This window comes from Colletotrichum fructicola, assembly GCF_000319635.2.
Source record: "Colletotrichum fructicola Nara gc5 chromosome Unknown KSG_Nara_v1_contig04, whole genome shotgun sequence".
In the NCBI taxonomy this organism is placed as follows: domain Eukaryota; kingdom Fungi; phylum Ascomycota; class Sordariomycetes; order Glomerellales; family Glomerellaceae; genus Colletotrichum; species Colletotrichum fructicola.
Genome location: NW_027094054.1, coordinates 3,031,132 through 3,043,760, shown reverse-complemented (window position 1 = coordinate 3,043,760; position 12,629 = coordinate 3,031,132). Strand labels below are relative to the sequence as shown.

Sequence of the window (12,629 nt, the reverse complement as noted above, 5' to 3'; positions counted from 1 at the left end):
CTAATTTTCCCTTGCTAGAGCGACTGCTATTATTACCGTTGTTGTCTCTACTACTGTCGTTCTTGATCAAAGTAATTAACTGCACGGAAAATGTAGCCGCAAAAACAAGGGAAAATTAGGCGGTCTCCTCATCAATAGACTGGCACCCTACCTGAGAAAAACCTTCCGCAATCCCATAATCACTGACCAAATGGATGATGCAACATCGATGGAGGCTAGATCGTGGGTCCAGTGACGGGGTCTTTGAGGTCGCCGAAGTGAAGTTTGAGAAAAGTCCATTTCTAGTGAATCATGCGCAAAGGTAGCACTTCTGGGCAAAACTCTCCCGCCCACTTCCCATCTGACAAGCAACGAGATAGGTGTCTGTGTCACTGCGATCGCAGCCCGATTTGCCAGCCTTGCCAGTGTGTGATCCAACAGTTCGATGAAGTTAATCACCCAACACCATCACAAGGCGCGGCTTATTCCCGCCCCCCCACACCGTTGCCTGACGTGACCTCCGAGTTTAATCGTTGACTTCACACATCGATGATCTCGGTAGAGCGCCGGTCGTTGGTGGGTTCGTATTCGATCATACCTCCTGGCAGGGGGGCTTGTGCAGCAGCATTAGGTATCGCAGTGCTGCAACGATCAAGGGGAGGGTGCAATTTTGTTTCCCCAGACGGCCAAGCCAAGGCTGGCTGGATGGGGTATTTGATGGTGGTTGTATCCGAACGAGTACAAGACGGACCAAAGGGCCGATAGAAGGGAACGGCATATCTGATATGCTTATTCCCGATATAGAGCATCTGGGCATTGCGCCATTCACCACTCAGCTGGGCCGTCGGCACTCCCCCGTTCTTTGTCTTTGGCGCGGTGAAAGGTTAGCAGCGAGGCCGAAAGCAGCGTGGGTGAGTTCGATCGGACGTGTTGATGAGAATCACGGCTGACATCGATTGATACCCCGAGGCCTGTACGTGTACGGGGCGAACCCCCCCGCAGATAGCAACGGCATGTGTTGGATTCGGCAGCGAGGCGAGCCGGAGGCAGAAATCCGCAAGATGGATATCAATTCAGTAAAGTCGGCAGTGCAGGGTCAAAGTCAGATCTGGCTGCCGGGTCTTGGTAGCAGTAGTGCAGAGTCTGTATCTAGGTATTGCAAGGTGAGAAGGGAGAGTTCGCCACAGATGATGATGTGATGAATGCCGTTCTGGCGTTGTAGTTCGTCCGCGGTCGCCCGCGCCGTCATTGAAGAACCAACAAGAAGTGCTTCAAGTTGGAAGAGGTGTCGCGTCTTGCGATGCTTGTACGCGATACTCAGGCTGTTAAACGGGGTGCTGGCCTGCTAGGCGGAAACCCAATTTTGGAGATTGCCCGCTCCGGCCAACTTCCAGCCAATCCCGCCAGAGTTGGGCCAACACCGGACGAGTCCGTGCGGCACCCGTCTCGTGCTGGGCGAGGGACAATTTGAGAGAAGAGAGACCAGACCCCGGTCCAGTCAAGCGAACACCCCCGCCGGCTCGAGAAAGGGACATGACCAATGTGCCCCGTCCACCCTGGTCTGGGTCGTCTGAGGTGCGAGCCACTGCACCTGCACCTCATCTCGGGGCATCTGCACAATTGCAGCGCACACTGCCGCACCTCACCTCAGTTACTTCGTAGGGTGGGCACCGCTTTGCCAGTCGGCACCAGCTGCAATCGGTCTCGCATCCGCCTCGCTCCTCTCCTCTCGCGCGCGCGGTGCGGTACGGAGCGCGCTGCTTGCTTCAATGGTGCACCTGGTGGCCCGAGCGTAAGGTAACCTTGGAGTCCAGGACCTTTCCTTTCACGTTAGGGGAACCTTCCCAAGGCTCCGCAATCCAATCCAAACCCAGCGCCCCTAGTACCAAGCACGACTGAGAGACGCAGGTGCAATCCCAATTCCGCTCTCTCCCCCTGCCCATTATTTTTTTCTGTCGGTACCTACCCAGTGTCGCTTCCCACCTCACCTTAGTAAAGTAGTACCTGGCACCTTGCCTTGACCCTTTTACCAAGCAAGCAAAGCACCAGACAGAGAGCGACTACCAGAAGACAGACACCTTCCCTTTCCCTTTCCCTCCCCCGTCCCGTCCACACGTACGTCCGTCCGTCCTCTCCTTTGCCTTTTACTGCCTTTTTTTTTTTGCTTTCCCAAATCCAAATCCTCTCTATCCGAGCAACCATCCTACCTTCGTACCCAAAACCTCGACACCCGTAATCCCCCCCAAATCCAATCCACCCCCCGACGCTCTTTCCTTTGTCGATTCGCTTCGATCGAAACCGGCCTTGATCATTCTCTCTCAATCCATCCTTCCCGTCCTCCTCTCCCATCTGCCCCCGCGGCATCACACCTGTGAGTTTTCGCCCCCGTCTTTGTCCATTTATTCCCCCCTTCTCCCGCCCCGAACGAAGACGCTCGTTCCACGGGGTGGTGGGAAAACGCGGCAAACACCGCCAAAGCGGAGTCTAAGGAGGGAAACTCTAATCAAACTGACACGATATGCTCGCTCACCAGGAACGTTCTTCTCACAACACCACCACCACCACCACCACCGCCGCCGCCGCCAGCACCTCTACCTCACCAACTGCTGCCGTCGCCGCCACAGCCGAGTCATCGACATCTCGCCAGCGGCAGGACCAGGACGACAAACCCCGTACCGACGACACCAAATCGCGACGACAACCCGCTGCCGCTGTCGCTTCATCTTCCAAAGCGACTCCCAGTGCCATTGCAAGCGCCGCTCCCGTCGCTGTCGCCGAGTCGTCTTCCGGTCCTTCGTCGTCCAAGTCTCCAGCCCCCCGATCCGCCACCACGATGCCTGCCTACACCTCCCGCGATGTTGGCGACCCGTCGCAGATCAAGAAGAACAAGCAGTCGATGGCCGATCTCAAGCTGCGCCGATTGACGGAACTCAACAACCGCTTGCGCGAGGATCTCGAGAGGGAACGTATTCCGGTTAGCAATGCTTCTAAGAGGTAGGTATTTTTATTCAACCAATTGATCGTCGATGGCTCCGGATGACCACGCCATCGCGACCATCGCGAATTCATCACTAATTATCAAATAGCATCATTGCCTACTGCAACAGCACGAGAGACTACATGGTTCCTTCGGTCTGGGGCGCTGTCCCCCGTGGCGAGGATCCCTACGCACCACAACAAAGCGGCGGATGCTGTATCGTGATGTAAAAAACCCACAAAAGCAACGGAAGTCATGGGTAGCGACGTCGTTTTTAATCGGATCAATCGAGATGCTCCGATTGTATTGTCATTTTTATTTTACGCGTGGAATACCAGACCCCCGAAGGCCATCGGGCAATGCAGCACAAACCTCCCGGAAACAGCGAGCAGCCCATCCCGAAGCACCGAAAAGACGATGTTGTTTGTTTTTAATCGCGGTCATGGAATCATCGGAAACCATCAAAAGTCCTAGACTAGCGCGGAGTCGATGAGGAAACGAAAAACAAAAGGTTCCCCAGGATTTGGAAAAGACGACAAAGGGCTCCCGGACGTTTGCCAGCCAAGAGGGAAAAGATGGATTTCTTGTTCTTGGACGGATTCCAGAAAAAAGTCAAAAGGCAACGGACGACGACGACAACAATTACGGGTCAGTAATATCTGGGAACGGCGAGTGAGGGTGCGAGGGAGACGGGGAGGCGACTCGAGATGAGAGAAGAGAGGCAATGGCCCCCGCTACGATAATGCTTCTATGCTGTTCTTTTTTCTATTATTATCGGGGAGGAAGGCGGTGGTTGTCTGGGAGGCAAGGCTTTTATTGGCGGACAGCTCTTCAGCATGTAATAATTCTCTTGATGTCCTGTACTCTTTTTTCCTTCTTCGGATCTGTCTGCTCCCCCTTTTCCCACTATATCCCGCACCGAGTGTGTGAATAGCTTCAATCAATCAATGCCTTGTCTCCATGAAACTTGCTGTATCACTTCATACCAATTGTGTCGCAATGTTTCGCGTCTACGATGTATCTAAGCTGACACGGCAAGCTTCAGCCTCTTGGGCGGAATAGGGTTCCACAGCCTCGCAAAAGGGCAAACCACCAAAACAGACAGCGCAATGTGCGTTGCGCGCCGTGGAGCCACGAAATCACCCGCATCTGCTGTGGTTCCATATCAGGTCATTTCGGCCAACCAATGGCTACATTGGCGGACCGGGGTCGGTGAGGGTGAGGGCGGTCGGCCCTGGATTGAACCACTTTCGTGACCAGAGTCCCTTCCGATTTCCATCATCAGCGCAGGCCTCTCGGGGGACCGAGGAGTCTCAAAACCAAGATTTGATCGAGGACGGCACAGCGCCAACACAGGTCCTGTTGGCTCTGTGTCGTCTTCGTCCAGGGGTGGTGGTGTTGGTGATGGTGGTCCCGATGGCCTGGGAATGGGAAGGACGGCGAGAGACATCAGGCCATCCATCCGGCGCGGCGCTGAAGAAGCAAATCTAACGGTGGGGGAAGCACCTCCGTACACACAGACTTTCCACCATGCTGTGGCTGGAAGTGTGTGTGTGTTCTCTATTCTTGTGCAAGATCTTTCTTCAAACCACCAAACCCAGGTCAGAGGGTCATCTGAGACATATGCAGCGTCCCTTTTTGCTGTTTATTTCGCCAGGACCTGCGACTTGTGGACGGGCAACGGCAGGAGGGAGGCCAGGCCAGCAGCAGGAGGAGGAGCAGCGATTGGAGCCTGAGCAGGGCAGAAGGGGGGACGCCGGACGGGGGGAGGAGCCGGAGGAGTGAAGCAACGCGCCGGGAAAGGGCTGGTTGGTGCTGACCTGCTGGGATGGAGACGGTAAGAGGTCCATTTCATTTCCCTAGGGGTCACATCGGAGCAGGCCTGGTTCAACTCATCTTGCCCTGCTCGGCCGGGGGAATCTACGGCCTTTGCCACTATTGGATGCCGACCTAATTCCCTCCTGTCAATCATCAATATCTCATTCAATTACTTTACAGCCTTCCCATTATTTCATCTTTCATACTTCCTTTCCCTTTTTGCGGCATCATGCCTTCTGGGCCTCAGCGGGAAAGGGTTGACGACGGGAGGCGCTTTGTCGTCGTCGCTCAGCCAGACCAAGAAGAGACCAAGACCCGTTTATTCGAACCCAGTCGCAGACCGTCTCCTCTACCCACGCTAGGGAAGAGAGAACGGCACTTTACTGCGTACGGCGCATTTGCTTTTCCTCTTCTTGGCCCGCCGAGCTGCGTGCTCTCTCCATCGCGGCTGGTGTGCTTGCTGCTTGCCCAGTAGTACCTGGTGGTGCTTGCGGCGGGCGGCGCTGGAGGACCACCATTCATCGCACCCGCACCCGCACCCGCACCCGCAACCGCACCCCCCGACGACGACGACTCAGCGAGCGCTGTCCATCCAGTCCCAGGTCGTTCCCAATGGCAGCGCGACCTTGCGTTGCAGCAAGACTCCACCGGTACCTGAATTGCTGCCGGGCTTTCCTGCAAGGCGTCGGAGCGACGGAGCCACCTCCTGCCACAAGCTTCACATTTGTTCTCCTCTTTCCCGGGGGGCCCCCTCTCCCCCTTCTGCAATGGCACTCCCGTCACCCCGGTCGCTTTGTCAGGTGGACAAGGTTTCCATTGTGGGCAAACACACCCAAGCCAAGCACCACCACCACCGCTTTTACCCCCCTCCACTGCCCCCCAAAAGCGCCGTTTTTTTTGGCCCGTTTCCTGCCAGGCCTGCAGATGGTGGCCAGGTGTTTGCCAGTCGCAGCGCCGAGCACATTATGCACTTGACGGGGTTGGCTCCCTGAGGTGTTTCCCAATTTTACCCTCCGCCGGGTCTTCGCATCCGCCGGCGTCGGCCACTTTTCTCTGTGTCAGCCAGCTGCCAGGCCCGGACGCAAGCCACAATCCAATCCCTCCAGATGAGCTGCTGGCCACAGCTCCCATCCAAATTGTGGCGTCCTGGTCTAGAGCTGGGAGCACTGGCACGACTGGGTTTCCCCCCACCCCGCTTCCCGCGTCGTGTTGACTACGCCGCCCGATGACGCAGGACGAACCGACTGTTCCTTAGTCTTTTTTCTTCTCATCTTGCTTGCACACCTTGATTTGGCCTAGGCGCGAACCGAGCATCCGAACGGTGACGATCTACGGGTTTCCGATAACTCAAGCCCCTGCTGGACGTTCACTCACTGCCTAGGACGCGTGTTTCTCTATTGAACCAAGTTGCATTCTGGAGCCCTTCTGCTTCAAGTTGATTCCCCCGCATCACTTTAGTCGCAAACTGCCGTCACTGAGGTATCCAAAAACCGAGGACTAGCAAACGACAAGCAAGACCTTCGAATCTGCGCCACTTCTACTCATAACCCCTCTGCATCAGCCTCTACCAACATGGCTGCAGTCAACCCATCAACAACGGCAACACCATACCCCCTGCCCCGCGTAGCCATCCAGTTCTGCACCCAGTGTAAGTGGATGCTTCGCGCGGCATATGTACGTCCTCCTAACCTGCCTTTCTCACGCTACACCTACCTCGCTTGCCCTGACCCTGGGCCTCCAATACAAGCAACCGCCCGTCCTACCTTACCTACCTGACATTTCCTAACCCAATGACCTCATCCCCTCTTGGCCGCCCCCCGTCTCACAGCCTCAACATCAAACGTCATCCCGTATGTCGGAACAATCATACTAACCTCACCACCCCTCCCCCGCCAGTTCGCCCAAGAGCTCCTCTCAACATTCTCAACCTCGCTCGGCGAAGTGGCCCTCCAACCCTCAACAGGCGGCACCTTCACCGTAACCCTAACCCACCAACCCCCGGGCGCCGCGACGACCTCCTCCACGATCCTCTGGGACCGCAAGACGGAAGGCGGATTCCCCGAGACCAAGGAGCTGAAGCGCCGCCTGCGCGACGTCATCGAGCCGGACAGGGACCTCGGACACGTCGACCGGAAGCATAGCAAAGCTCCTGCCGTCGGCGCGGAGCCTTCTTCAACAACGATGGGCAAAGACCAGGAGAGCAGCAGCAGCAGCAGCCTGCCCTCCGCCGCGGACGTGATTCCCCACCTCAAGAAGCACCCCGCAAACGCGAACAAGACCGCAGACACGACTGACAAGAGCCCGTTTGACGATGCGGCAAAGGCCGCCATCGCCGCCGCGGGCGCGAACAAGGGACAGCAGGCCAAGACAGAGGTCTCGCCCCCGGGCAAGCTACAGCTTCAGAAGAAACAGGACGATGCGAAGGAAGCCTGCGAGGACTGTGCCTGAGGCCCAACCTAGACCGATCGGCCTGGGTAGCGTGCGGTGTCCACGGGGAGGAGGGCTAGACACGTCAGCTTCCCGCCGCGTACCTGACGGGACCATCCGCCTGTGAGGTCACCAGCGAGTGGACGACGTTTGCGCATTCCTCTTCCCCTGTTGGCTGGCTGGTGGTTGTTGATCTGTCGTTGCATGGAGAGAGAGCCTCAGGAATGTGGACTCCCGCGCTAGGAGGGATGGACCAGGCTATGATCGTCGACGGGAACGTCTTTGGCGGCTCTCGTTGTTTAATTGGACCATGAGGATCCATGCCGGATACACCTAGCTAGCTTGCCGATGAGCAACTTGATATTCTATACCCAAACATTATTACGAGGAACAAGTAACTTCACCAAGAATCAAAAAGTTCGAATAGTATAAGGCTTTTTTTTTTCTCATTGCAGTCATAAAGCCGCCGCAGCATCCTTATCCATTGTCCACGAGGACGTGACCGCGCCGGGTCGACCAGTCCAAGCGTATGCCTCGCGTGTTTGTGTGTGTACAGAGCAGACCGCTAACCCGGGCCAGGACGCCAGACCCCTCATTCCCAAGATCGTGCCAAGCGGCGATCCCCTGAATGAGGTCTCGGTACCAACCCCGCTAGCAGACTAGAGACCTCTCCGAAGAACAGTGAAAATCGAAAAGAAAACAAGGAAGAGAAGAAGAAAAATACAAGCAAAAGAGAGAAAACCCAGCCCCCAACTCTGTTGCCCAGCCGGGGCGACGCTTCCACGTCTTGCCACGTCCACGACCGAGAATGCCGACTCCACAAGCTTGGCCCCTGGTTCACGAGGTGAAAAGTCCTACAACGTGCCACAGTGTTCTGGATTGAGACATGGCTTCAAGAGTGCGTGCGCTTCAACGATCTCCAGTCTGAGACCGGGTACGACTGTCTGGAGCCGCGAGAACACAGGTGGAGTTTCAATGTCACATCGGTCCCGTGATGGCAGCCCTTGCCAACTGGCATGCATTTGTTTGGCAAATTGGCCGTCCAACATTAGGTGAAAGTGGATGACGAAGCCAAAATAAATCGAGGCAGTGACGAGGCGTCGATTTCGAGCTCTCCCATGCAGCGTCGCGTGCAAATCACTTGTTCACGAGACCCTGTATGGTTCATGTCCATAGGGGGGCCGCACGGAGACACGCGAACCGGTATGGAAACCATTGCAAATTCCAGTTGTTTTTGTGTGTTTTATCTTCAGCTACCAGACAGCCGTAATCGTGAACAGTTGCGCGGGTTGTAGTCGGGTGGGTGGACTCGGGAAGACTCGGACAGGTTGAAGAGTTGACGGAGGTAGACCCTGAGAGGGTCCAAGAAAGTGGGAGGACGGTGTGCGGGGGCGAGACCCGCATCGATGGGCGAAGAGATCGTTCGGTCGAGATGGGCGTGGAGGCAATTAACGACGGCCGAACCTAGAAGCATTTGTGTTGGAATAAACTCTTGATATCACTTGGAAGCGGACTTCCAGGGAGATGTGACTGGTCGGCTGTTGCCTCCGAGACCACCGGGGACGTACTTTTGTTTCTTCTCAGCGGGTTTCAGGATCTGGTGTCATGATATGTCAGCAACCTCGGCCACGCAATACAGACATGGCCACACTCACCTGGAACGAGCAAAGCAGGCTCTCGTCTACGCTCATCATGGCTCCAGCATTGTCGAACTCTCCGCAGTAGTTGGGTGCGCTGAACAAGGTGACAAGTTGGCGCTTGGAGAAGAATTCATAGCCGTCCTCGACGACCTGATGGGCACGGCAGATCAGGTCCATGTCGTGCTTCTGCAAGAAGCGGGAAACAACGTCAGGACCAAAGGTGAAGGAAACACCTCTGTCGTTTTCGCTCCAGCCAGTGATATCTTTGTCTGGGTCAGACCACAGAAGATCGCAAAGAAGACCGCAGTCGGGGATCTGCGAAAATGACATGTCAATAATCTGTAAAAATCGAACGAGAATCCAAGACTTGGCCTGGAATGAAAGTTAATACATACGTCAGTGGGTCGCATGACGCGGCGAATCTGCTCCATGGAGTTCAGGTCAGGGCTGAGACCACCGTGCATAGTGAAGATCTTCTCGTCGATGATAGCGGCGATGGGAAGGCAGTTGAAGCAGTCGGTGAAGGTCTTCCACAGCTTAATGTTGTATCTGCGCTTGCACTCGTCGTAGAAGCCATAGATACGGTTGATGGAGGCACACTCGTGGTTGCCACGGAGGATGAAGAAGTTCTCGGGATACTTGATCTTGTAGGCAAGCAGCAAGCAGATGGTCTCGAGAGACTGCTTGCCTCGGTCCACGTAGTCGCCAAGGAACAGGTAGTTGGCCTCAGGAGGGAAACCGCCATATTCAAAGAGACGCAGCAAGTCGTAATATTGTCCGTGGATATCGCCGCAGATCTGAATGAGGGGTCGGCGTCAGCAGGTCTGTGCTACTCGGGGAAAACAAAGCGAGGGGAGTGACGCAGCCAATACGAGTCAAGCGCTGGTTGCTTACCTTGATAGGAGCCTCAAGCTCGAGAAGGATGGGCTGAGAGATGAAAATCTCACGAGCCTTGGTGCACAGGTAGCGGATCTCAGCCTCAAGAAGCTGGACCTGCTTGCCAGGGCGGCTTCCCCGAACCTCGAGGAGACGGTCGATTATCGAGTCAAGGTCGACCTCATGTTGGTCCGCCATCTTTTATCCTCACCAGCCAGAAAGATGGCCCGCTGTTACCGAGAGAAGATTTCGCGTTGTGCGGCAAGTGTACCAAGAGTGTACCCTTTTTTTTTTCTTTTTTTTTCGCGGCGGCCGTAGATAATGGTGCCCTGGTTACGGGAATGATGCACTTCTCGGGGCTGATTTGATGACGCGAAATTAGTATTTGACGCGATGGGACAGGCGTTTGTTGGGGATGTGATGCGAAGCGCCCAGAAGTAGCGGGTGATGTGGTGAGCAGGCTCGAGAGGGGAAGTAGGGGAGGTATGGGGCGAAAAGACTTACGGCGAAGTGATCTCAGCTCTTGGGTAGCCTCTCTTCCTGTCGGAAAGAAAGCGGCGGCGAGAGGGCGGATTGTGGTCAATCTGCGCAGGCCTCTATCGCGTGGTAGGGTGTCTCGTCGTCGATGAGAAAATTTTCGTCGTCCCTTTGGGGGGGGGGGATCTAGTTCGCCTGGGTATGGGAGGGAGTCGCCGCAGAGAGGGCCGTCGCTGTTGATAGCTTCGCTTCTTTCAGCAGGAGCCGAGAAAAAACGGACGTCAGCGTAGGTGGGAGTCGCGTGAAAGAATAATCGTCGATGTTTTTGATGATGTTCAAGAGATGGAAATCTCTGGATCGCGTTGTCGTCTTGTTTAGACGTATCGTCGCCGTTGGGTCAAAAGGTGGCCTCGTGGGGGAAAAAAGAGGCTTTTGGGGGGAGGAGAGGTGAGGGTGGGTTTGAGGGGAGGATTTTCGTGTTTTGTGTTGGGCGCGGGCTGCTCGGTCGGAAAGGCAGGCAAAAAAAAGCAGCGGGAGAGCAGACTCAGCAGAGCAGCGGCAGCGGCAGCAGCACGGGTGGCAGTGGCAGTGAGTGGGCGGGCGGGCAGGAAGAGAGGAGATGGAGGGATCGCTCTTTTCTCTGCGCTGGGCTGGCTCTGGCTGGCTGCGTGAGGGGGGGCCGCCGCTTCGTACTACAGGGGTGGTTTGTTAAAGAGGGATAGTGCTATGGGCACTATGCGATCGCCGGCTGCTGATTGTGCACGTATATTATGGACTCTGGTGCTGGGCAGAACCGAAGGAAAAAAAAAACGTAACAACCCAAAGATGGAGATTCGGGTGAGGCAGAGACGATGTGCTCAATTCACTCGAGTATGCTGCGCGTATGGCAGAAACGGATGCAGGATGAGCAAGCCAGACGGACGAGGGTTTCTCTGGTGACAGGGGTGGAAAAGAGGCCGAGAAAATGTCAGGGATGATGAAGAGAGAGAGAGGACCGAAAAAAATGAAGGGAGATCTGAAGGAAAAAAAAATCGGGGTCAGTGAGCGGTCGAGACTTTTTTTTCTTTTTTCCCCGTCTCTCTCTCTCTCTGTGTTGAGTCTGCCTGCCTCTCTTAGGTGCTCGTGGTTTCCCGGGTCCTGCAACGGATAGTTGCGACCAGCTACGGCTGCTGCTAAGGTACGACGCTGCCGCTTCGGCGGTTCTGGTGCGTGTCGAGTTTCCTCGCCCTGAGGTGAATGCGCGTCGAGTGTGTGTTCTCGCTGGCGGGTGTAATTGGTAGTCTCCAGCGTGTTGTGGTGTTGTGTAAGGCAGTGGAGGCAGGCATGGCGCGGTAGTGGACACAGATGTACCTACCTCCTACGCAGGCGGCAGCAACTGTGATGTTGATGGCGTGCAGCTACCTGCCTACTTGCAAGAGAGGCAGGCGCCCGTTTCTCAGCACGCCGACGCCATTCTACCTGGCAAGCGGCAGCAATCTACAAATAGGTAGGTAGGTACGCACGGCAAGCTAAGTAGGTAGCAAGAGTCATGTTGGGCAGGCACCCGACGTCCATTCACTCGACGACGAAGACTTCCATCCATAACTTACATGATGTAGTACATCCAGCATGGCATTTTGTTGTCGTGTGCAGTGCTTCGCGGTCCCGGCAGCAAGGGTCAACCATAGGGAGCCACAGGGGCTTTCAGCGAGCCTGAAAGCTTAAGGTGAGGCGACTGGAGATGGATGGACGGTACTTTGCACGCGTTGATACCCCAAACAAGGGTGTCTTCTTCCAGAACTTATTGCTTGCTGGAGGGCAGCCGGGTGGACAGTCCCTCGCAGCCCTGAGAGCACCTACCTAGTGTACTGTGTCCCTGGCAGATGCCCAGATGAAAAAGCCCACTGGAGGTCAAGGCCGGGCCCGCTGGAGCTAAGGTAGAGCTGGAATTGGAGCTGTTGCTAAAAAGGTCTCCCGCGTACCGCATTCCACAACCCATACCTTGCCTTACCCAAGATACGGGCTTAGTGCACCAAGCAGTCGCCTTAGTCCTCGACCCCATGAACTCAGCCTCCCCCTTCCATTACCCATTACCCAGACACTCCGAATCTCTGGCTGCTTTCCAGGTCCCCTCCCCCCTTGGCAGCATGAGCAGCACGGGTCCGAGTCCCACTCTCCCGTCGGGCTCTTGTTCATGTCCACGATGACCATGGCCCCCGGGCTGCCATGTTTCTCCCATTTCCCGTCGCTCCCTCTCCCTGCCCATTCGGGCAGAAACACCCAAATTCATGGTCCTTGCAACATGGACTTGGGCTCTCGGGCTGAGAATCTTAGATGAGCTTCCCGTCCGTCCGAGTCGAGTCCGCGTTTGTGTATCCGTATTCCGTGAAGCCCCGGCGCAATGCGGCCGCCCTTGCCTTGCTTGCTTACTCACCTTATTCGTACCTGCCTGGTAC

General features: G+C 55.8%; 3 protein-coding genes across 3 annotated transcripts; 2 read left to right on the top strand and 1 right to left on the bottom strand.

The window, feature by feature from the left end:
* Nucleotides 1–2,497: 2,497 nt before the first annotated feature.
* Nucleotides 2,498–3,186, top strand: gng-1 (Guanine nucleotide-binding protein subunit gamma; the record flags this gene model as incomplete). The annotated part of the gene is made up of 2 exons (XM_032025023.1): nt 2,498–2,973; nt 3,066–3,186. 2 exons carry the CDS (start codon nt 2,498–2,500, stop codon nt 3,184–3,186), a joined length of 597 nt encoding a protein of 198 aa, XP_031878426.1.
* Nucleotides 3,187–6,346: 3,160 nt separating this feature from the next.
* On the top strand, nt 6,347–7,222 carry CGGC5_v007649 (uncharacterized protein; the record flags this gene model as incomplete). Its single annotated transcript, XM_032025024.1, has 2 exons — nt 6,347–6,448; nt 6,671–7,222. The coding sequence occupies 2 exons, from the start codon at nt 6,347–6,349 to the stop codon at nt 7,220–7,222; spliced, it is 654 nt and encodes a 217-aa protein (XP_031878430.1).
* A 1,427-nt stretch (nt 7,223–8,649) lies between these two features.
* pph-3 (Serine/threonine-protein phosphatase PP1) lies at nt 8,650–11,809 on the bottom strand (the record flags this gene model as incomplete). The annotated part of the gene is made up of 8 exons (XM_032025025.2): nt 8,650–8,665; nt 8,770–8,798; nt 8,857–9,156; nt 9,237–9,638; nt 9,736–9,915; nt 10,055–10,076; nt 10,222–10,257; nt 11,784–11,809. 8 exons carry the CDS (start codon nt 11,807–11,809, stop codon nt 8,650–8,652), a joined length of 1,011 nt encoding a protein of 336 aa, XP_031878429.2.
* Nucleotides 11,810–12,629: the final 820 nt, after the last annotated feature.